This window comes from Solanum tuberosum, unplaced genomic scaffold, assembly GCF_000226075.1.
Source record: "Solanum tuberosum cultivar DM 1-3 516 R44 unplaced genomic scaffold, SolTub_3.0 scf00346, whole genome shotgun sequence".
Taxonomy (NCBI): Eukaryota; Viridiplantae; Streptophyta; class Magnoliopsida; order Solanales; family Solanaceae; genus Solanum; species Solanum tuberosum.
Window position 1 is genome coordinate 286225 of NW_006239265.1, and position 18098 is coordinate 304322.

General features: G+C 35.0%; 1 protein-coding gene across 1 annotated transcript; it reads left to right on the forward strand.

Annotated features, from left to right (window-relative positions):
- The first annotated feature begins 15481 nt into the window (after positions 1-15481).
- On the forward strand, positions 15482-17589 carry LOC102603234 (cytochrome P450 72A15-like). Its single transcript, XM_006361108.2, has 5 exons — positions 15482-15845; positions 15931-16148; positions 16235-16479; positions 16565-16910; positions 17009-17589. The coding sequence occupies exons 1-5, from the start codon at positions 15578-15580 to the stop codon at positions 17426-17428; spliced, it is 1497 nt and encodes a 498-aa protein (XP_006361170.1). The 5' UTR covers positions 15482-15577; the 3' UTR covers positions 17429-17589.
- The last annotated feature ends 509 nt before the right edge of the window (positions 17590-18098 follow it).

The window sequence follows — 18098 nt, forward strand, 5'->3', positions numbered from 1 at the left end:
GTTGAAAAGAAAATCTATTATGCTAAGATAACCTTCGGTTGGAAAGAGTGACAATAAGTCGAGTATGAAAAAAAGGCTTACAACCTCTTAGTCATGAATGTGGTGCACTTCACACCCATAATTAAGAACTTATACGGCCATAATTTCCAAAGCTTTTCTGTATTGCCACTCGGATTGGAAATTTGCTTCAGATGAAAATAAGAAAAATTCGGATGCGAAACTGAAATCGATAAATCCAAAGAAAAACCCACATGCCTTCTAATAGGGGTGTGGTTTGATTGTGGTGGAAGTCGCTCCTCAGCTCGCGTCCTAAGAGTTTGATACTCCTCTTCAGACTATGTCCCAGTTCGCTGCTAAGAAAAAGTTTCATATCGTGTTGCATCCCTTTTGATGTCATCCGCACTTGTTTTTTGAGAATTCATCCTCTCGGATGCTCTTGACAAAGATTGAGATAAAATTCATTAGCATAAAAATGTATGTTGATTATGATGATAGGGTGATGTTTGCGGATTGTTGACATTTTGATTTTGAGGGGTAGGGCAAGCTTGCGGGTTGTTATTTTGACGAGAAGGAAAAGTTTGGGGGTTGGTACCTTGAGGAGGAGGTGACATTTGGTAAGAGACGGAGGCCTGACGGGGATTTGGGGCGGTTGGGTCGATGGTTGAAAGATTCTGAACGGGATTGGAGGGAGGGTTCTGAGCCTGTTCCGCGTTTGAAGAAGGAAAGTAGCGTGGAGGTCTCCCATCTCCTGGAGTATTAAAAGCAAAAACCGAATTAGGCAGATCTTGCATTCTCTGCATTTCGACCCTCATCTCGGTAATCTGTTGTATCAACTGCATAATTAATTCATTTTGATTCGTGGCGGCGGGCTGAGCCACGACAACATCAGTCAAGCTAATTTCGTCATTGTTATCACCCATTACTGCCTTTATTTTGTGCTAACTTTGATCGGGGAAGGATTCTCTGGGGCCTTAGATCTTATGAAATAAGGATGACCAGTCAGCTTATCAACACAGATCAGTTCTAAGCACCTGACATAAGAAAAATTACTCAAAAAGTAAACGTGTTAGTGTCTGAAGGTGATAAATAATGCAAGATATCACACATTGGTGCAAACAGACAACTGTTGCTTCATTTGAAGATAGACTAGTCTACGGATATAGAAAAGATGGCTAATAGACAGAAATTTATCTATTAACTTTGGGATTAGTGACAGAAAGATTGACTTCCGTCGAGCCAAGATTTTTTGCATCTTTCATTGACATACTTTTGATTTTCGATTGAGATGAAAATCGAATCTCATTGCAAGAGTTGAAAAAGATAGAATTTCTCAAAATGGGGACCGTGCTTTGAAAGGCTGCCTACGTATCTCACGAGGGAGAATTCAGGTCCTACGTAGTTCGATCAGCTTGAATCTCCTTCGATTCGAGATAAAGGGTTAACTCTTTTTTTTATATATTTATTTATGAGAAAGTAAGATTTGAAAAATAAAGTTCGAATTTTGTTGTGAAACTAAAGACTCAAAGAGTATTTGGATGCACTTTTGATAGTGACTTGATATTTGTGCTTAAAGGGTGCTAGAAAATAACTCGAAGAGGAGTGAGCTAGAATATCTTCAAATAAAGCAACATAATCACACATGCAGTTATAACACATAAGCAAATATCGCGCGTTCTAAACATATATGTGACCCTTTTATGCCAAGGGTAGGCCTAACGATCTGAAGAATGTATAACGTTATTTGAAACATTTCATTACCCTAAAACCCAATTTTATACAAGTTTGGTTGGTTTGAAAAATATTTTAAATTTTATAAAGTCAATTATTTCAAATCGTTTGGACTTTAAGAAACTCGAAGATTAATATATATTGTGGAGGTCCTAAATTAGGTGTCAACAACTGTCCCTCGTTTGACTTGAATTGATGAAAGAAATCTAAGGCAAATGAAATTGACAAATCCAATTTTGACCGACCACATCTTCATCCTTTAGAAAAGAGTTTTTGATACGGACTTTAGGAATTATGACCGAACCTCGAAAATGGGTTTCCTACATATCTCAGGCTATATGAGAATTCAGGCTATTTGTAGTACGATACGCTTTATTCGACGCACGATTTTGAAAGAATTCAACGCCATCCCGATATCGAATTATGAAGACACCAGAATGCTCGGGAATAGGTATTAAGAGAGAATGTTGGAATAGAACCAAGTTTTCGACACTGATCCCGCCTACATATCCCTCAACTTAGGGAATCAGGCTGCTTGTAGTTCGACTCGATCGGTTGAAAAGGAAATCTATTATGCTAAGATAACCTTCGGTTAGGAAGAGTGGCAATAAGTCGAGTATGAAAAATAGGCTTGCAACCTCTTAGTCATGAATGTGGTGCACTTCACACCCATAATTAAGAACTTACACGGCCATAATTTCCAAAGCTCTTGTGTATTGCCACTTGGATTGGAAGTTTGCTTCCGATGAAAACAAAAAAATTCGGATGCGAAACTGAAACCGATAAACCCTAAGAAAAACCCACATGCCTTCTAATAGGGGTGTGGTTTGATTGTGGTGGAAGTCGCTCCTCAGCTCGCGTCCTAAGAGTTTGATACTCCTCTTCAGACTATGTCCCAATTCGCTGCTAAGAAAAAGTTCCATATTGTATTGCATCCCTTTTGATGTCATCCGCACCTGTTGTTTGTTTGAGAATTCATCCTCTCGGATGCTCTTGACAAAGATGGAGATAAAATTCATTAGCACAAAAATACAAATTATATACAAATTTATATAAAACATATATATTATATAAAAATTATAAAAAGTGACAAAACTAATTAAAATAACTTGAAAAATATTTTGAATTTTATAAAGTCAATTATTTCAAATACGTTTGAAATTTAAGATACTCAATGATTAATATATATTGTGGAGGTCCAAAAATTGGGTGTCAACAATCAGTACACAATCACAGTGTACTGGTAGGATCACGCGGCTATCCCAATAATTGAAACACATGCAAGTAACCATAACATTATAAAACAAGCATATACCAAACATATACAATATTAAACATCTTTTCAGGATCAATGTAACATTCCACGTTCTCAATAATACACATTGGTTATCATTTTAGAGCAACAAACAGTCTTTAAACCTCAATCACCATTAGATATAAACGTAAACATCATAAGCAGATACACAACACAATTCAATGGTCCTCTCACGGAACCCAATTCAATGGTCTTCTCATAGAACCCATACCCAACCTGTTAGTGTACCGATACATGATACCCGATCCAAGTTAGTGTGTCGGACATGACACTCGATCCCATATATGCACCGAAACGTGACACCCGATCCAAGTTAGCGTGTTGGAACGTAACACTTGATCCCATATATGCGCCGAAACGTGGCACCCGATCCAAGTTAGTGTGTTGGAACGTAACACCCGATCCATTCAACAAGCTACAATCACAATCACAATGTACATTCTCATAATCATACAATCAAGTCATGATTCATGGCATATAATTATTCAATCATCCTCATTTACGATTAGTGTGATCAATAATGCAACATTCGCATGCATACATGCAATATAAGGAAGTAATTACTAACATGAAATCACAGCCATCCCATTTCACAACACACCTTCATCACATGACACTAAGAAATTACCAGTTCACGCTAAGATCAGTTTCGGGAGTTTTACTCTCCCAAATTCGATTCCATAAAGTCATACAAGTTCCTTAACGTCTTTGATAGCTACCTATGTGATCAAATTCATATTTAGATCTCCCATTTGTTACCAGATTTCCCTAGACCTCACTGACTCCGATTAAATTCAAATTTGGACTAGGTTGGGAAATTCCAAGTTACTACTCAAAAGTTTTCTGGCCCCAATTATTGTCCCATTGGCTTTTCCCTAACGACGGTATCAGGTCGTTACAATACATACCAATTTTTCCATCACTCGTCCTTGAGTGATCAACTACGAAAGACTAGCTAAGTAAGGGTAGAGTAGTATCTGAATCGTCAAATTACTAGGGATACTTGTCTCACATGTCCTTCTCGGTTTTCCCAAATAGCTTTCTTAGCGGGACAATGTTTCCATTGAACTTTCACGGACTTTTTCTCCTTGGTTCTCAGACCAACCAATTGAATACCTACACATCTTCCCATACAATGCCTTAATGAAGTCATCTCAATACTCGCGTGATAAATATTGTTGTATGTAAACTTAACTTAACAACAAAAGTGATTTCCAACAACCACCAAAGTTGATCATACACACGTCTGCACATGTTATCAAAGACATTGACACAATCATCCAGACAAATCCTTTAGCACTTAAGCATGATAAAAATTCAAAATCAGTACTCTCTACGATTAGAAGTGAACTTGAACCAACCAACATATACCCATAATACCCAACAATCATAGTTTTTAACAACATCTCCATCCTACAACTTAAATTTCCATGAGCTTACGTTACAAATATTTGGTCTTTAGACATCATATACTCATTGAAGGATATGCCCAAGCATACAAACCCTCTAATAGCACTATCGAAATGCTAGATTTAGCAATTGTGATTGTAGATTGCCTTTAAGAATAGTAGAATTGGACCCAATGATCCCCACATTCAACCACACATAATCGTTACATGACTTAGAAGACAAGATTAATATTAAGATTGTCGGACAACCATAATTACACATGGTAGATCTTCTATGAACTCTCATAAGCAAGGTAGTACATGTAGAACCACTGAAATATTTTAACAACTCAAGATAACGCCAAATATGTCATATGAAATAACCAAGTCTTCCCAATCATCTCACTCAACCAAGAGAACATCACAGGATTGGTACCCCTGATCCACCCACAAAAGTGAAAGCACACGTGATCATAGCTAGTGAAACATACTCACCACCGTGTAAGTCCTTTCAACTGCTTAATACCGGATACAATTGATTGTTTCCCACATTATCAATTCATATATTGACAAAATATATCACCACATGTAAACTTAAAATGAAAATTATGAATTGTAAATTCAACCATATAACACAATCTCATTATCTATCAACAATAGCTTGTACCTTGAAGATTTTTATGAATTCATGGATCTTCGCTTATTAATGATCGCATTTCCATCGATCCTACAATATCCTTCACTAAAAATTCCATCATACTCATTACTAAACTCAAAAATAAAACCAAAGCATTTATCATCACCCTCGAGCTAATGTCTATACACTCTTTTCTCAAGTCTTTTTCAATAGTTTTTAACCAATCTGATGGACCCGTGACACTATTACCATAGCCACAACAAAATGAATGAATCACGCGTCTCTGAACCCAATTATCTACCCTTCTGAAGATACCTCTTTAGCCTTTGCAATCAAATAAGACATTCTTGCTCTCGCCTCTCTTTAAAGGTTGTACTACACCCCACTATTTTTTTTCATCATGACTCTAGCTCTTTTAAATTCTATACGAGTGGTGTCCCACCATCTCTTAAAACTTTCCATACAACCACGTTACTCACCAAATATTAGAAAACCACAACCTTAGATACTCGCAAGTCGTAATTACTATACAAAAATCCGCTTAACCAATAATTTTATCATATAGTTGCATCCCGTCACAATCCATCACGAACTCTTATTACCATTACGCTCAATCAGCCTTGACTATTACTATGAAGTCAACCTTTTCATCAATACGACGCCTCAAACTCAGGTAAACTCATCAAATTCAATGGACTAACCCAATTTTATATGCACTTTCTTACTACAATACTTCAATTCCCTTCACCCAAGTATACTCAAGGGAACTTTTCTTATCCATAAGCTTGTCATTCCAGTATCAATCCACCCCTTTTATGACTTAAGAGAAAATCACCAGTCCTGATACTACCATCATTCTTCTTAACAAATAAGACAGGAGCACTCCACTGGGAAGCACTAGGACAAATGAAACTTTTATCAAGAAGCTCCTGGATTTGAGCCTTAAGCTCTCTCAATTCTACCAGAGCTATGCGATAAGAAGGAATGGGGATGGGGCAAGTGTCAGTTTCCAAGTCAATGCAAAAATCTATATCTTTATCTGGAAGCATACCAGAAAAATCAGTAAGAAACACTTCTCTAAATTTTGACACCACATGAATAGACTCAATAGAGGGAGACTCAATCCCAACATCTCGAATATGAGCTAAATAAGCCAAAACAACACTGCCCCACCCGTTTTCCAGCCCGCATGAGAGATATGATCGTAGCTGGCTTAGGCTTGTACACCTCTTCCCACTCTAATCTTTCCCTACTCGGGATCTCTAGAGTTACCAACTTAGTATTACAATTAAGCTAGATATAATAGGGGTACAACCAAGTTATGCCTAAGATTATGTCAAGTCAGTCATATCCAACATAACCAAATCAACACAAGCCTAAAAATCTATAAACACACAGGACAAACACGATACACATGGGTGACTATGACAGACTCTCCAAATGGGGTGGAAACATGGATGGGGCATAAGTACATCACAAACCGTATCAAATCACAAAGCAAACTGAACTGGCACATATGAACAAGTAGAACCCGAATTCAAACAAACAGTAGCCATTTGGTCACAGATAAGAATAGTACATGTGATCATTGCATCTGACGCCTCAACCTTGGTAGTGCTCGGAAAGGCATAAAACTGAGCCATGGCATCTCGACGGGCAACCACTTTGCCTGGCTGCACCGCTCCTCTACCTACATTACCATTTCCCCGGCCTCCACGGCCTTGCTGATTTCCTCCTCATATGCCTAGGTTTTCCACAATTGTAACACACTTAATAACTTAACCAAGTAAGCATTATTGCTATTGTAGTAGTCGTATCATGACTCTCTTTGATATACAATCAATCCAGGAAATCATAGTATAACTTCTAACCTCAATTGGCATAACTGAATTCCATCATACGCTAAACAAACCATACATATTATGACAATAATACTACATGCATTTTCCAAAGTAATGGTGTTCATTATCTAGCTGTCCCTTACCAAAAATTCTTGAATGTTGTTACCTATAAACTTGAATCTGCAAACCCTTCACAAGCGACGATAGTAGCTAGCAAGCCCCACAAAACTCTTAATTTTAGTCACAGACCTAGGCCGAACGCAATTCTTAACCGCTTCAATCTTTTGGGGATCTACCATTACACCTTCTTTTGAAACTACATGCCCCCAAAAGGCAACCGAAGTCAACCAAAATTCACACTTAGAAATTTCGCATACAACTTTTATTTCCTAAGAATACCCAGAACAATACGAAGATGGTCGACATGCTCTTCCTCACTTTTCGAATACACCAAAATATCAGCAATAAAGACTATAACAAACGAATCAAGAAATGGTTTGAACACACCATTTATCAAACTCATAAAAATTGCAGGCGCATTTGTCAATACAAACGACATAACTAGGAACTTGTAGTGCCCATAACGGGTTCTAAATGCCGTCTTGGGCACATTCTCATGCCTAATCTTTAACTGATGGTAACCAAACCTTAGATCAATCTTAGAGAAACATGATGCACCTTGCAATTGGTAAAAAAGATCATCTATTCGAGGCAATGGGTACTTGTTTCAAATAGTGACCCTATTCAATTGTCAGTAATCTATACACATCCTCACTTGCTAGTGATGGTATTACCACTTTTGTTGCTCTAGTTCGGACCATAGAGTGAATGAGAAAAGATACTGATTTGTATCACCCAGATACCAATTGGATTCAAGACATAGCACGAAGGAATAAAAAGAAGTGAGTTTTTCCAAAAGTCCTATAGCCTCTCGAAGAAAAGTACGGATGTCTTCGTACCGTTCCGCGAGACTCTACTAGACTAGTTTTGGAACAATGAGATCAACGAACCTAGGGCATTGTTACCAACTTTGTCACGACCCAGACCGTCGTGATTGACACCCACACTAACCCTCCGGTGGGATAACTATTACTATAACCTGACTAAACAACTTAACGAAAACTAGGCATTTAAAGATATGGAAACCGGTTTAAATGCAGAGATTATATAGAGTTCCCATAAACTCCAAAGTGTTAAATAAACTAGCCAAACTAATGCAGAAGAACAACCCCTAGAACTCGAAAGTCATTGTACCAAAACATCTAAAGTGCAACAAGTCTAAGAAAAGGGGGAGTAACCCCGAAACTAAACAAACACCCTAAACAAATAGTCTTAGTCCGAAAAGAGTTGACTAAAACATAGAGAACGCATGGCATCCTGGAAGAACTGGCTCACCCTTAAATTCAAATCGATCACTGGTCTTTTAAACGAGGTATGTCAATAGCCGCCTGAAGATGCCCTGTACTCAACAAAGAAAGAGCAAGTGCAGTATCAGTACATAATCACAGTGTACTGGTAGAATCACGCGGCTATCCCAATAAGTGAAACACATACAAGTAACCACAACATTAAAAAACAGGCATATACCGAAGATATACAATATTAGACATCTTTTCAGGATCAAAGTAGCATTCCACGTTCTCAGTAATACACACAAACAATCTTTCAACCTTAATCACCATTAGATATGAACGTAATTATCACAAGTAGATACACAACAAAATTCAATGGTCCTCTCACGGAACCCAATTTAATGGTCCTCTCATGGAACCCATACCCAAACTGTTAGTGTATCGATATGTGGTACCCGATCTAAGTTACTGTGCCAGATGTGACACCCGATCCCATATATGCTTCGGAACATGGCACCTAATCCAAGTTAGTGTGTTAGAACGTAACACCGATACCATATATGCGCCGGAACGTGGCACCCGATCCAAGTTAGTATGTTGGAATGTAACTGTAACACCTAGGAAACTAGTAGGTGAAACTAGAGCCTTACGTAAGAGTTTTAGAGTTTGATGTGTGGATTAGAGTCGTAAATAACTCCCGGTACTTAAAATAAATGTTTTTGGGTTAAGGCGTCAAGGTACAACTCCCCAAGGACCAATCAAAGATCTTTGAGGAGGACTCTAAAGCCTAACCCCAAAACTGCCCAAACAGGGCCACCTACGGATGACACCTACGGCCAATAAGTGGACCCACGCTTCGTGGATGGGTGTCATGGATCATGAGCCAATTTGAGGAGTTGAAGATCATAAACAACTGACCTGCAAGACGCCTCATGGACCCACCCACGGTCCATGGGTCATGGGTGTGGGTCATGCTTATAGGCTGGCTCAATTCGGCCAATTGTGGTGATTTTTATGTAAATTCCTAATTAAGTTAGTTTAATGTATGATCGTTTTATATTGTTTTAATAGACTTATATAGGAATTTTTAAGTCATTAACCACCTCATACACCTCATAAATCCAAAGACCCCAAATCATAATCAACTTTCCCCTAAATACTTCTCTCTCTAGAATTTCAAAGAAGAAGAAGGTGGAGTCTACGGTTGAAGGAGCAGCCTTTGCTACTCAATTTCGTGGATATTCATCATCTAGGTATGGTAGGTTTTCATCTATGGGTAGCCTTCACCCATAGAGTCCCTTCAAAACTCAATTTCACAACTTGAAATTCCCCAAAAAAGCTAGGGTTTCACTCCAAGTCATGGATTCCCTTTCAAAAATGATTTCAATGATTTAATTGCTTTATATTATGATCAAATTGATGAATTGCTACTATTTTAAGATGAATTCTAAAAGAATCCACGAATTCCCCTAAATTCTCAAATTGGATCTTAAGTATGAGTATTGATTGATGTTAGTAGAATGTTATAGAATTATGATTGTTATTAATTGATTGCTTGAATCATGCTATTATCCATGCCTAATGTAGTAAATCTAAGTGTGTTGATTGAATGTGATCCATGGTCTTTGGAGGGCAAATTATGAGAATTTTGTATAATCATGATGCTTATGTACATGCTTTGTGAATACTTTGGAAGTAATGTGATTATGACTATAATGTAATTGTGTTGATGAAAAAATCTTTCTTCGCCTAAATGAATCGGTAGGCCAATGACATCCCTTTCATGTGTGAATAAAAGTGATCTTGATTGATATATCTTGAATCAATAGGCTAAGGGCATCCCTTTCTTGTGTAACTAAAATTTATCTTGACTTAATGAACCTTGAATCGGTAGGTCAATGGCATCCCTTTCATGAATGACTAATGAAGTATTCTAAGGCTTTGACTTGAATTGGTAGACCAATGGTATTCCTTTCATGATGAGTCAATGAACTATTACAATGATGAACCTTGAATCAATAGACCAATGGTACTCCTTTCATGAGGATTCAATGTGCTATTCTAATGATGTACCTTGAATGGGTAGGCTAATGGCATCCCTTTCATGTGTAATAATGTTAAAAGAGAATTAACTACTCCATGGAAATTTAATGTTTAGCACCGAATGGATATTGTGATGTGGAAGCTCTCCTTATGTTAGGTCGGGTTTCTAGTAACAACCTCCTTATCCCATAACTATGTGCCCACATAAGTTATTAGCTAGTGGATCCATCTAAGCTAAAATGTTATCGGTCCTACCTTAGGCAAGTAGACCAACTATTTTCGGTGTGTGATATGACACCATATTCCATGATTTGCTCACATGATCTATGTCAGTTAGGGCTTATGAAGTGTGGGTGGGGGTATGGGACTTCATCCATGCATTGCACAAGTAGGCTTTGAGAGTATTCATGGTGTGTTCCTCAATATATAATGACTTATGAAATGATGAATGCTTAACTTGGATTGTTGCTATGAGTTGCTTTCCTTGACATGACTTATTAAATGTGAATGTTCCTTGTCTATAAGTATTAACTAAAGATGAGAATAAAGAATGGTAAGCATGATTATAGTGGCCTAAAAGTGGTACTTAGTGTAGATGGGATTAAGGGATCTTTATCTATGCATTGCACAAGTATAACTTAGAGTTACTTATGAGATGGTTCTATTATATTATAATGATTTATATGATGAATATGCTTGTGATTTATGCTTTTATAAAAAGGTGCATGATGATTCTCAAACTTGGCATATAGCATGGCTTTCAACTAAAATGTCCTTTTTAGCATGTTTTAAAGGTTTTATTGCATGGCTATCATACTTGGTGCATTTTTGTACTAACTCATATTTTCTACATTTTTCACAAAGTGTAGGTTCCGGTTCTTAAGGTGTATCTTTCTTGTGGTTCAAGCTTGGATTGACTATTCTCCTAGCTTGTGGTGAGTCCTCAAGATTCGAGGACGTATGAGTCATTAGTAGTTTCTTTCTAAGTCATTTTATGTTTCGAATTATGTTGAAAAGGCTGTGACCCTATTGTTGATTCAAAGATTGTATTAGATGGCTAATTGAGACAAGTTAGACTTCCGCTTGCTTTTATAAAAGACTTCGATTGTATGGATAAAAAATTTTAATTTCGTATAATTTCTTTTACCTTATGTTATGATATGATAATGGGCTTACATTGAGCCTTTCGGGGTTCTATGTGCCTTGTCACATCTAGGGGGTACTCTTGGGTCGTGACAGTAACACCCGATCTATTCAACAAGCTACAATCACAATGTACATTCTCATAATCATACAATCAAGTCATGATTCATGACAAACAATTATTCAATCATCCTCATTTACGATTACTGTGATCAATAATGCAACATTCACATACATACATGTATTATAAGGAAGTAATTACTAACATACATCACACCAACATGAAATCACAAACCATCACCTACCTCGAACAAAACCTGAATCCCCTAACAAACTTGATTCTTCCCTTTTCGGATTCTTTCCGCTTGTTCTTGGTCTACAAACAATCAATATAATACTAGCATCAATAAACAACACTTAATTACCCAGAATATAATCAACACTATCAACCCTAGATCAAACTCATGATCCCAATATCCAAATTAGGGCTTTTCCCACCACCCAAACAGTTCTAAAACCCTTCCCCAATAATAATTACCAAAGAAACTAAGTTCTACGGATCAAAAAATGCATTCGGGGAGTGAAAACCTTACCTTTAGCCTCAAGAATGGTGGAAAAATGTCAAGAAAACACCTGGGATCGTTCCTTAGCTCTCAAAGTCGAAAAATGCATAATAGAATATTTTTGGGGTTTATTTCCGACTTAAGTCGCGTTTGTCCCGCCACAACAGTCCTCACTCCGCTACAGTGTCCCCGCCCTGGCAGGAAAATCCCTTCTTAGCGGCTTGCATAAAAACAATGAGTAAATTTAAGAATTCCAAACCCCCATTTCACAACACACATCCCATGACACTCAGAAAATACTCGTTCACGCTAAGATCAGTTTTGAGAGTTCTACTCGCCCGAATTCGATTCCGTAAAATCGTACGAGTTTCTTAACGTCTTAGCTATCTACTCATGTGATCAAATTCATATTTAGATCTCTCATTTGTTACCATATTTCCCTAGACCTCACTGACTCCGATTTCATCCAAATCTGGACTAGGTTGGGAAATTCCAAGTTACTACTCAAAAGTTTTCTGGCCCCAATTCTTTTTCCATTGGCTTTTCCCTAACGGCGGAATCAGGTCGTTACAATTATATTAATGTGGATATCCATAACTTCAAGATATAATTTCACCATTATGTGTAATAATACTCACACCTCCACCATCTCATCATTTATCTTCCACACCCTTTAATCTTTCCCACATTCTCAATAATTAATATCGTGTTTATTGCTATATTTTTGTATGTCTCTTATAACAATATAAATAGAGGTCTTGAGGATGTGTTATGCACACTTGAAGATTTGAAACACTTGAATATACTTGGATGAATAAGAAAATTCTCTCTCGTCTCTCTCTACATTTCTTGTCTATTTTCTCACTTATATTATTACTCTTTTAGTTTTTTTTTACTACATCTTTTCATTCTTGAAAAGTTAAAATGTTATATATAATGGTATTTACCTTCGCAAAATACATGCTTGTAGGCCTATCTTAAGATACTTGTATGCCTACCTTCATATCTTTTGATATATTTTGTCTTCTTTATATATTTTATTCATAAAATTTATTTTTAGATTAATTTCATTTCAATATTCATTGATCTCTTTGTATAATAATCAAACATTGAGGTTTGACGTATATCATATTCGTTCTAAGGAATAAAATTCTTCAAATAAACCAAAAATATCATGTAGTGACACAAAGGAAAGTTCAGTTGTTATGCATTTTTTGCTTTAGTATATTATAAATCAAAAATATTAGTAGTGACACAAAGAGAAATTAAGTTATTGTTCATTTTTAGCTTTAGTATGATATATAATTGTAGAAGTCATTTAATTTTTATATATATTTTAATGAATGCAAATTCTTAATTAAATTCTTAAAAATTAGATGATATGATCACAAAAAATATCTAAAAGAAAAATACTTGAATTATCTACCTATAGATTTTATCGTTTGCCTGCAAATAATTTCCTTAATTCAATATAGTACATTTTCACTGAAAGACTAAAAGTGCTTAAGAAAATTAATTATTAGAAATAAAAAAAATGTATACACAAAAAAAAAAGAAAAAAAAATCACCACAAAATATATGACACTCACATTTCAACTAATTAAATATCTAGAAGAATCATAGTTCGATATAAAATTCAATTGAGAGAAAAAAAAAAGAAACAGAATTTCATGCACATGAGTTTCCTTAGTTCATGGTATTTAAATATGATTATAGAAATTGTTAGAATAGTTATATTTTGTAAGACTTAAATGTTTTTTCATTGCTCCATACTCATTAAGATATGTAATGTTTCTATTGCCTTTGGAAGGAAAAAATTAAGCGTTAATGAAACATATATATCTTGCCCATTAGCCTTTTCTATAAATTCTCAAATAGATTGAACATATTATTTTCTTTTTAGTGTTACTTTATGCATTTAAGAATCTTTAAACTTAAATAACTTTGTAACTTGATTAAAAAAATTGAATACCATTATATTTATACCTACTCACCAAATGAATATCAACATTTCACAAATTTTTTTATTTAGTAGAAAAACGGATGGAACTTAGTTTTGTGTTTATATTCTAACCTATATTAATTGTGAATATACAATGAGATGTGTTTTTAAAGAAATTTCTTGATATCACGTTTTCATTTAATTATTTCTTGAGTAGCAAGGACTAATTAAATAAATAGATAACTTAGTGACGAAATATATAGTCAAATGTCTGTTAACAAGCTATTTTTATACATATTTTTTCATATTTACTTAAAACAAAATATAGATAATATTTTTATGTAACTTTTGGTTTAAAAGTCTCTTTCTCTCCTAGTAGGCATATCATTAAAGCCTTAATTTTTTTTAATAATAGACTTATTTAATTCACTTAACCAAAATTATTGTTTTTTCTCAAAATTCGATGACATATTTGAGCATTTTTTTTAATTTATTACATTTAAAAAATGATATAGTAAAATTATTTTTGTATTAATTAATCCCTAAATAGTGTGTCAAGTCAATATTTCCTCCGTTCACTTTTACTTGTTCAATTTAAACTTTACAAGTTTTTAAAAAACAATAATTGATATATATTTTATCATAATATTCATATTAATTGACAATTAGTATTATATTTTAAAAAATAATTTAAAAATAAATAATTAATGTTAATAATAAAATATAAAAATATAATTTTATATTTTTTGATATACTAAAAGAGATAATAAAAATAAAAATTTATTTTTAAAATAATAAATATCTAAAAAATAAAACGGAAAAAAAAATATTAGACATATAAAAATAGACTGAGGGAGTATCATAGATCTACCAAGCAGTGTGGTAGGTGGAGAGTGGGGCGTAGAACTCTAGAAAAATGAAAACTTCAAGGAATTAAAAACCTTGTTAATTATTTAATGATTCATTCCGCTGATAGCTCCACATTTGACGTATCTAATGGTAAGAAAATAATAATTGATATCGTGAGTTTATCATTTTATTACTATTAATTTATAGAGTCTCAAATATATTTTACTTAGTATTTTTTAAAGACAATAACTCAATGTTAATAAATTGAGGGTATAATAGAGAAATTTTTTGTCTTTCTTTGATTTGTAAAAAATGTCAAGTAAAAAGGGAAATCAATTTAGAAATATTTGACAAATAAATAGGGACGAGGGAATAGTCATTAAAGGTAAAATATACATTTTATAATTAAATTATTATTTAATATAGTAATGTGTCATTTTTTTTTAACGGACTAAAAAGAAAGTAAGTCAGGAACAGATGGAATAATAGTTGGTGTAGCTCTTTTTTCCCCATTACTTGGGTTCCTAATCCCACTTAATAAATGTCAGCTTAGTTTCAGTATACAACATGTGCCTATCATTTTTTTAAATGTGTTGAATAAAATCCCTTTTTTTGCCGATTGTGTTCAGGTTCCAATAAATACACGTCTCCTCTAGTGTTCTTCAGTGACCTCTCCCAGTAGTATCACTTTCACTATTCATTCATCAACCTTTGCTCTGCTCTTGGACATCTCAACCTCACTATTCATTCATCAGTTGATAGAAAAAATCTAGGCTATGGCAATTGCAACAGTAATTGGTGCAACAATTGGTATTTTGATAGCGATTTTTTGTGTAAAATCGTTTTACACATTATGGTGGTGGCCAAAGATGATCGAAAAGAAGCTGAAGAAGGAAGGTATTCATGGGCTGCCCTACCAATTTCTGTTTGGAAATCTGAAAGAGATGACTAGAATGTCTAGAGAAGCAAAGAAAACACCGTTAGTAAATCATGATATCGTTCCTTGGGTTAATCCTTTTATTCTTCATCTTTCTAAAACTTACGGTAAGCCAGCCATGTATATTTCTTTAAAACACATTCCATATATATTTTGTTAAAACTTTACTAATTAGGTATTGTGATGGTGCAGAGAGATTATTTGTGATGTGGGCTGGACCAACACCTCGGATTGTAGTATCAGATCCAAAGCTAATTAAAGAAGTGGTGAACAGACATAATGAATTTCAGAAGCCTCAAGCCAATGCCTTCATTGACATGTTTGTTACTGGACTTGCTAGTTACAATGGTCAAAAATGGGACCACCATAGAAAGATACTAAACCCTGCTTTTCATATAGAGAAGATTAAGGTATTATACTAGTTACTTATTATTTCCTCTCTTCTTCTTTTTGGATGACCATTCATTAAAATTCCTATTTTTGTGTGACTGCACAGAGGTTGTACCCAGCATTTTGTGATTGTTGTGATGAAATGATAAATAGATGGGAGGAATTGGTTAGCAAAAGTGGAAGTTGTGAGTTGGATGTGGCAGATGAATTCCTAAATGTAGGTGGAGATGTTATATCTAAAGCTGCTTTTGGTAGCAATATTGAAGAAGGAAGGACTATTTTCATACTTCAGAAAGAGCAGTGCGATCTTATTTTGGCTTCTCCATTTACTCTTTTCTTTCCCTTACTAAGGTGAGTATTTATCTAATTTCTTCAAAAATATATACTATCCATTGTTATAACTAACATGTATTTATGATTTTAACTACGCACGCAGATTCTTTCCAACAGCATCAAACAGAAGAGCAAGATACATCTACAAGAAAGTGTTATCATTGATTAACGGAATAATAGAGAAGAAAAAAGACACTATGCGAAGAGGAGTCTCACAAAGTGATGATATTTTAGGGTTACTCTTAAAAGGAGGACTATCAACCACTGAAATAATTGAAGAATGTAAGGAATTCTATCTTGCAGGACAAGATACAACCACAGCTTTGCTCTCTTGGACATTGGTTGCCTTGAGTATGCACCCTGAGTGGCAAGACAAAGCTAGAAATGAAGTCTTTCAAGTCCTTGGAAAAAACAAACCAAAGTTTGAGGACTTGAATCAATTAAAAATAGTAAGCTCTCTCTTTAGTCTTTATGATGATACAGAGTCCTAATTTTACTACTGAGTACTACTATAAACATGTCATTAATATTTGTGTATTAATACTAGATGAACATGATCTTCCAAGAGGTGTTGAGATTATATCCAGCACTCACCCTTATGCGAAGCACCGTAAAGAACACTAAATTGGGAGATATGACAATTCCTGCAGGAGTACAAATATTTGTGCCTATATATATAGCACATCGTGATCCCCAAGTATGGGGAGACGATGCATTGATATTCAATCCAAATAGGTTCTCAGAAGGGGTATCCAAAGCTGCAAAAGAGCCCTTGTATTTCCCCTTTGGTTGGGGTCCTCGAATGTGCATTGGTAATAACTTTGGCATGGCAGAAGCCAAGCTCGTTTTATCTCAAATTCTGCAGCGTTTTTGGTTTAAGCTCTCTCCTTCCTATGTTCATGCCCCTCAGGCAATACTCGTTATGAAGCCTCAGTATGGTGCTCAGATAATCCTCAACAAGCTTTGACCTTTCCGGCTGGTAGTTAATTATAAGTACTAGTTCTTTCAATAAATCAGGTTGAGTTGTATTCTGCTGCTAATTCTGCTTTTCAATACCATGTTATTTTCTACTTGTATGTGTAACCAACTTTATTCTCTCTATGAAATAATTGTTCCTACTTGTCATAATTAGTTATCGTCTTTACTTTGGTAAACCACCCCGCCGGCAGAATCAGGATTTTCAATCAAAGGAAAAGAATGTGTTTCGGACCAACTCCTCAACACCCTACCTGACTTCGTATTAGACTAAAATATGCCACAACAACTTATTGTGAACCTTATGACTTGCAATACACAATATTTGCAAGTGAGGAAAAATTGGGATGCACATTTGAAAAGTTAGGTTATGGAAACATACAACAAATATGTAATTGCAATTAAGTATGACTCAAATATGTAAACATTTATTTTAGATTAGATGTTGTTTTTACAATTCTCTATAATAAAACTTTAAGGTACAAAAAAGTGTTAACAAATTGTTTTAGTAAATACAGTTTGGTAACAATTTGTTCTAGTAAATATAATAGAAATTGAATTTATTATAGCTCAAATTACCAAATTTAGTTTAATTGGTAACATGACTTATAATGTGCATTATATTTTGAAGAAATATATTTTAACCGGCCCTGCCTGTATCC

Excerpts from the sequence above, each read along its gene's own strand:
- LOC102603234 (XM_006361108.2), top strand. The coding sequence starts at position 15,578 with ATGGCAATTGCAACAGTAATTGGTGCAACAATTGGTATTTTGATAGCG. Across the intron at positions 16,149-16,234 it reads TTCATATAGAGAAGATTAAG|AGGTTGTACCCAGCATTTTG; the intron begins GTATTATACTAG and ends GTGACTGCACAG. Across the intron at positions 16,480-16,564 it reads CTTTTCTTTCCCTTACTAAG|ATTCTTTCCAACAGCATCAA; the intron begins GTGAGTATTTAT and ends CTACGCACGCAG.